The 6,283-nt window shown below is 49.5% G+C and overlaps 1 protein-coding gene across 1 annotated transcript in view; it reads left to right on the forward strand.

The window, feature by feature from the left end:
- Positions 1-5,553, forward strand: part of MARCHF4 (membrane associated ring-CH-type finger 4) — a 104,738-nt gene extending 99,185 nt beyond the window's left edge. The window contains exon 4 of the mRNA XM_024763313.1: positions 5,186-5,553. Coding sequence (XP_024619081.1) covers positions 5,186-5,553 — 368 coding nt within the window. The remainder of the gene's footprint in view (positions 1-5,185) is intronic.
- Positions 5,554-6,283: the final 730 nt, after the last annotated feature.

Below are 6,283 nucleotides of genomic sequence, written 5' to 3' on the forward strand. Positions count from 1 at the left end.
GGGGGAGGCCCCAAAAGGGGGGGGCCCGGGGAAAAAAAAAAAAAAAAAAAAAAAAAAGATTCTGCAGCTCAAGGAATGGATAAGTAATCTGTAGAGCAGGAAGCAGAGAGAGGGCTAGGGAGTGGATGCGAATGAGGTAGTTTGTGCTTTTCCAACTTTTGCCAAACAAGCATTATCTACAAAAACAGGTGCACCTTCCTTCCCTTCAGCCATCTATCCATTAAAATGGTTTAATTATTTCCTGAACACTAGACAGATAATGAGGAGGTAGCATTCAGACCAGAAATTTAAGCCACGCTCTTCAATCAGGGTAAAATTGTCTGATTAAGAAGCTAATTAAGAATCGAGTGTAGTGACTCTTATTGGAAACAGTGAGTTTGGGGCTTCAGAAAATCCTGATTCCCCCCACACCCCCGCAAAGGCCCCTATGTCCTCCATCATCACCAAGGCTTCATTAAGCTCTCAATACTGTATTAGCTGCCCAAGCCTCAACCGTATCTGATCCCTGTCCTCGACGGGCTTACAATCTAGGGGAAAGGGCATAACAGTGTTCAAACAAGGCTTGTGAAATAAATGAACAAGTGAGCACTGCAGTGCCAAGGGTGCATAGGCATGTATTCAAAAGGTTGAAGGAAGCGATGAGAGTTGGCACATTGGGAGAGGGTGAGAAAGTGGGCAGAGAGGAAGTCTCCTTGTCCAGAGCCAGGCAGGAGATCAAGGGGTCCACAGGTGGTCCAAAGGAGATTTATGAACCCACTAAAATCATAACGACAGTTCACGTGTCTGGGTTTTTTTCCAGGAATGTGGTCCTTAGCTTTCATCAGATCCTCAAAGGGGCACATGATCTAAAAGATTAGGAACAACTGGGCTACAGGGAGGCTGTCCCTCCTTCAGTGAACGCTCGAAGACCTGTTGTACAAAGTACAATTTTAGGAGCTGTCGGAGTCCCGGAGGAAAGAGTAGCAGTGGGTGGCTGTCTTGTCTCCTAGAATCACAGCGTGTTGGAGGTTGCAGAGGCTTTGAGATGTTCCCATCCAGTCTCTTTGCTTGACGTGGAGTTGGCTGGAGTGACTCATTGCTGTTTGCTCCTATGAATCAGCTCTTCCTCGCAGGGGACAGACCAGCCGCCCCTGGATTTACAGCGATGCAAGAGAATCCCACTGTACCTCATCCCCAGTCATCTCACTCACCGTGAGTCCAGCCTCCCAAACCATCTTCACCATATGGACAATCATCCCTTTCCTATGTTTCTCATCCTTTTACTGGCCCTTTCTTCCCAGCCCTTCCACATGCCCTCTGGACCTCATCATCCACCACTGGCAACCTCTCTTCCGAACGTTCCTTTCCTCATCCTTTAATTGAAATAAAGCTGTCTCCTGAGGACATTGTTTCTTGCATGGCTGTCTTAAGTGGTGGCTGCTCTGTCTCCAGGACACTGTATCCTGGGGGCCTGGAGGTGGGGTGAGTCCTCCTTGCTCCCCATTACCATCTGCAAACTGCCTCTCTTCCTTTATCTTTCAGAAGCCCCAGCTCCTTTGAAGTGAATGTCATCATACTTCACCAGCCCTTTGACCTTCTTGATGCTGCTGGCTGCTGACTGCCTACTCACTCCTCACATCCCCTGTGCACCTGGCTCACACACTCCCTCCCACCATACCTGTCTCAGCATCTCTGTAGATCAGTGGTCCTTGGAAGAGGTGTTCCCATCCCCTAGGGGGCATTTTGCAAATGTATGAGGTTTTTGATTTCTTTTCTAAAGTGGCTGTGCCCCAGCATTTATACTGAAATTTATATTATCGTGTTATAAAATGACGTCCCCTTTGTTCTTCTTTATATAATCTGTTAGGGCATTATATTAATTAAAAAAAGAAACCATAGTAGCTTGGATTATTTTGTAAGTTTCATTTCAGAACAGAAAAGGGGATATTAAAATATATTTGTTATAATTTGTTATAAAAAGGGGGCATTTGGTCTGATAGAACTGAGGATGTTCTATCAGAGGATGAGGATGGCTGATGCAGATAATCTAGCCAACTCCCTGCCTTCCTCATTATTCCGGAACTTTCCCTCCAGCCCACCTCAGCCCCGTTCAAGTGGTCACTCCCTAGTGCTCATCATGGCCGAGAACCCCATCCCTTCAAAATCTGGATTTAAACACCCCACTCTCTGATCATCACCCCCTATCCTTGTAGTTCACTGACTCTAGCAATTCTCCAAATTCATAGAAACCTCTTGGCATTGACCCTATCACTTTCCACTTCTCCATTTTCATTATTCCTTGTCCCTTTGTGTTCTTACTTCCATCCTTCCCGGTCTAGACTCCATGGGCCAACATGATAACTGCTCCCTTTGCAAACATCCATAATTCTCATGTCCCACTCTCTCTCCTGCCATACTTACCTGGAAAGACAGTCTATGCTAATTAAAACCACCCAACCAATGACTAGACCCACTTTAAGTTGTGGCCATAAATCTCAGATAGGTGCTCAACCCTGTCAGATAATTCTACCACCTCTCCCTTGTAAATTCATTCTCTCACTCTGCAAGATAATTATTTTCCACCTTCTCTTCTCCCCACAAATCTTCAACACTTTCCTGCCTTATCCCTTCCCACCTTAGCTGATGACTTCATGGAAGAAACAGGTGCACTTGGATGAGAGCTACCTGATTTTCCCACTATTGCATCTTTCCTCCTACCTCCTCTGTGCCCACCAAGCTAATTTCGTCCTCATCCTCATTGCACTTGAGCTGACCTCTAAACAGCATTTCCAGGAGTTATCACACTCTCTTTCATGAAACATGCCCTTCTCTAGACTTCTGGGTCTCCACACTTGCTGGTCTTGCTTCTACACTATTTATTGCTCCTTCAGAAACTCCCTTCCCGGCTCTGCCTCCACCAAACCTCCATATTACCAGAAGCTTCAGGCAAGACCTCTCCCTAAGCTTCAGACTCATACGTCCAACTGCCTACCTAGCCCTTCTATTGAGATTCCTATCAGGTGTCTTAAATTTACCGTAACCAAAATATAACTATTAATGAATGTAGTAGGCTGAATAATGATCCCCCAAGACACCCAGGTCCTAGTCCCTGTTAATGTTACCTTATATGGCAAAGGGGACTTTGCAGATGTGACTAATCTAAGAATCTTGTAACAGGTAGAGTTTCATGGATTATTCAAGTGGACCCAATGTGATCAAAGTGTTCTCATAAGAGAAAGGCAGAGGGAGACTCAATGACAGGAGAGGAGTAGGAGATGTGACATCAGAAGAAAAGGGCGGTGATGCAAGGAAGTGGCAAGGAACACAGGCAACTTCTGAAAGCTGAAAAAAGGCAAGGAAATAGATTCTCCCCTCAAAGCCACCAGGGAAAAAACAGCCCTGCTGACACTTTCACTTTAGCCCAGGGACACTGATTTTCCGACTTCTGATTTTCAGAACCGCAGGAGAATACATCTGTGCGGTTTCAAGCCACTGAATATGTGGCGATCTGTTACAGCAACAATTGGAATCTAATACAGTGGCTGCCACCACCACACAGATCCGCACCCCTGACCCTCACGCCTACCGTACCTCAGTCAATGACACCAATACTCATCTAGCTGCTGAGGCCAGAAGCTTCAGAGTTTTCTCTTGACTCACCTCACCTGCCAGCAAGTCTGTCAGCTCTGCCCCCAACATACATCCTGACTCCAGTGGCCTCTCACTTCCTCCGCTGCTACACCTTAGTCTAAGCGTCCATCATTGCCGAGTTGCATCACTACATCACTTCCTCGGTCTTCGGCATCTACTCTTGGTCCCTCTTCAGTCTATTGTTTCACAGGAACCAGGATGACCTTTCTGAAGGGTATATCAGACCACATCGTCCTCCTATTACAGCCCTTCAATGGCTTCCCCTTATACTCAAGATAGAATATAAATCCCTTGCCATGGCCTATAAGGCCTTATCATAGACTGGCCTCTGACCCCCATCTCCCTGCACTGCCCACTCATTCACTCATTCCCTGCGCCCTGGCCACACTGACCTCCTTTCTGAGCCGGGTGCCTTCCATTCCCACTTCCTGGCCTTTGTGCCTACAGCTCTTACCACTAACGTGCTCTCTCTCCAGACTTTACATGGATCCCTCCTTCTCATCATTTAAGTCTCAACTCAAGGGAATTCCCTGGTGGTCCGGTGGTTAGGACTCAGCGCTTTCATGGCTGTGGCCCAGGTTCAATCCCTGGTCGGGGAACTAAGATCCGACAAGCTGCGTGGCCCGGCCGGAAAAAAAAAAGAAAAAGAAAGAAAACGAAAAAAAAAAAGAAATTAAGTCTCAACTCAGATATCACCTCCCTCACAAGCCCTTACTACCGTCTCCATCGAACAGGACTCTCAGTGTCTGCAGGCAGTGGCTACTTCCCCCTGTTTTATCTTCCTCATAGCATGTGTCCGTGCCTGAAATAGTCTTATTGGTTTGTTTCCGTGTCTGTTGTGTGTCTCTCCACTCCAGCTCTCTGAGGGCAGGACTCTGCCTGTCCTGTTCACTGCGCTATCCCTAGTGCCTAGCACATAGTAGGCACACAATATTTAGTTTCCTGGTTGTCTGACACAGCTCGTTTCTGACTCTACACTGCCCCTGGCCAATAGAACCATGCCAGAGTTCGCTCTGCCAGCAATGTGTGTATATTAGTAGCACTGGGCTTTTTGTTAAATAGCCAAGAGGTGATCGGTGGAATTTCGGACATTCAGCAGATATGGAATGACCATAGGGTTTCTTTTATGGTAAAGGCACGGGATTCAGTCAACATCTGCTAAGTGCCAGGTGCCACAGACACAGGGCAGAGGGAGAAAAAGATATTTGTATTACGCCTTAATGGACAATGAATTTGGATATTGTCAGGCCAAGGAGAAGGAGGGATAGAGCAGAGGCAGAGGAAAAAGCACTGCATGTATGTGCCCCACTATTTCGCACCCTCGGTGTGGCGGCCTTCCACATGCTCCCAAAGACTTGCTGAGCCTAGAAATGTAAGGATGGTTGCCGTGTGGCCCAGAGCTGAAAGGTAGGTTTGAAAAGAACAAATCAAACCAATATAAATCTGGCTTACCCGATGCCTATACTCACTTATAAACAGAGGGAGACTCGTTTCTCCCGGCAGTGAGCTGCTATCTCTTACTCGCCTTTGTTTTTCTCTTCTCCCTGCTGTCCAGGCCTCATCATCCACGAGGGACCCTCCGTGTACCGCATCTTTAAACGGTGGCAGGCTGTCAACCAGCAATGGAAAGTGCTGAACTATGACAAGACGAAAGACCTGGAGGATCAAAAGGCAGGAGGCAGGACCAACGCCCGGATGTCCTCGTCCACCCAGGCCAACGCGCCCCGCTCCGGAGAGGAGGCTGCGGGCACCGCTGGCCCTGAGGAAGGCCCTGCCCGGGCGGCCGGCCACCCCTCAGGCCCTCTGTCCGATCACCACTGTGCTTACACCATCCTGCACATCTTGAGTCACTTAAGACCTCATGAACAGCGGACCCCCCAGGGCGGCAGCCGAGAGCTGGTCATGAGGGTCACGACGGTGTGAGAGGAGAGACCTGGGAGGGAGCTGTGACCACACACGCACGCACGAGAGCGAGGAGAGCAGGGGCCGGGGAGGGCCGCCCCTGACAGGACGCCATCTGGGGAGCAGGTGTGGGGAGGCATGGAGGCACCCCAGGGGCCAGAGGGCAGGCGGTGGGGGTTGGGTGCCTTGAGGGGCCTGGGGGCAGGACTGGAGCTGGAGGGAGGCTGGCGCTGTGAGCGGTTTCCTGATTTCCAACTGGTCAATACCATTCTCCAACAAGCACGAGGAAAACCAATACAAACTCAGCGACGAAGTGCAATACATACCGAGCCTCACAAAACACAACAGCAGAGGCACCCAGATGTGCCCCCCTGTGCAAAACACCTGGGAGAAGTGGTGGCTGGGGAGGGCTAAGCTGCGTGTCTGGTGGCGGTGGTGCCCACATGTGCACGTGTGGGAAGGAAAAGCACTTGTAGCCGGCCTTGTTTTACCTTTGAGTTTGCTTTGGTTTCTCCCTGGGCTGTGTTCCAGGGACAGTTGGGGGGAGGGAGAGGGATGGGTGGGAGCTGGCAGAGATGAGATTCCTAGCATTTGTGGCCCCTGGGCTCACCTGGGTGGGCAGGATTCCTGACTCAGGCCTCGGGGGCAGTGGTGCAGGGAGGGAGGTGCTGACCTGAGCGGCCAGAGGGAGGGGGGTTTCTTCCCCTTCCAAACCTTCCAAACTGGGAACTCCCAATTTCAGATGGGCTCA

Source organism: Neophocaena asiaeorientalis, unplaced genomic scaffold, assembly GCF_003031525.2.
Source record: "Neophocaena asiaeorientalis asiaeorientalis breed wild unplaced genomic scaffold, Neophocaena_asiaeorientalis_V1.1 scaffold86, whole genome shotgun sequence".
In the NCBI taxonomy this organism is placed as follows: domain Eukaryota; kingdom Metazoa; phylum Chordata; class Mammalia; order Artiodactyla; family Phocoenidae; genus Neophocaena; species Neophocaena asiaeorientalis.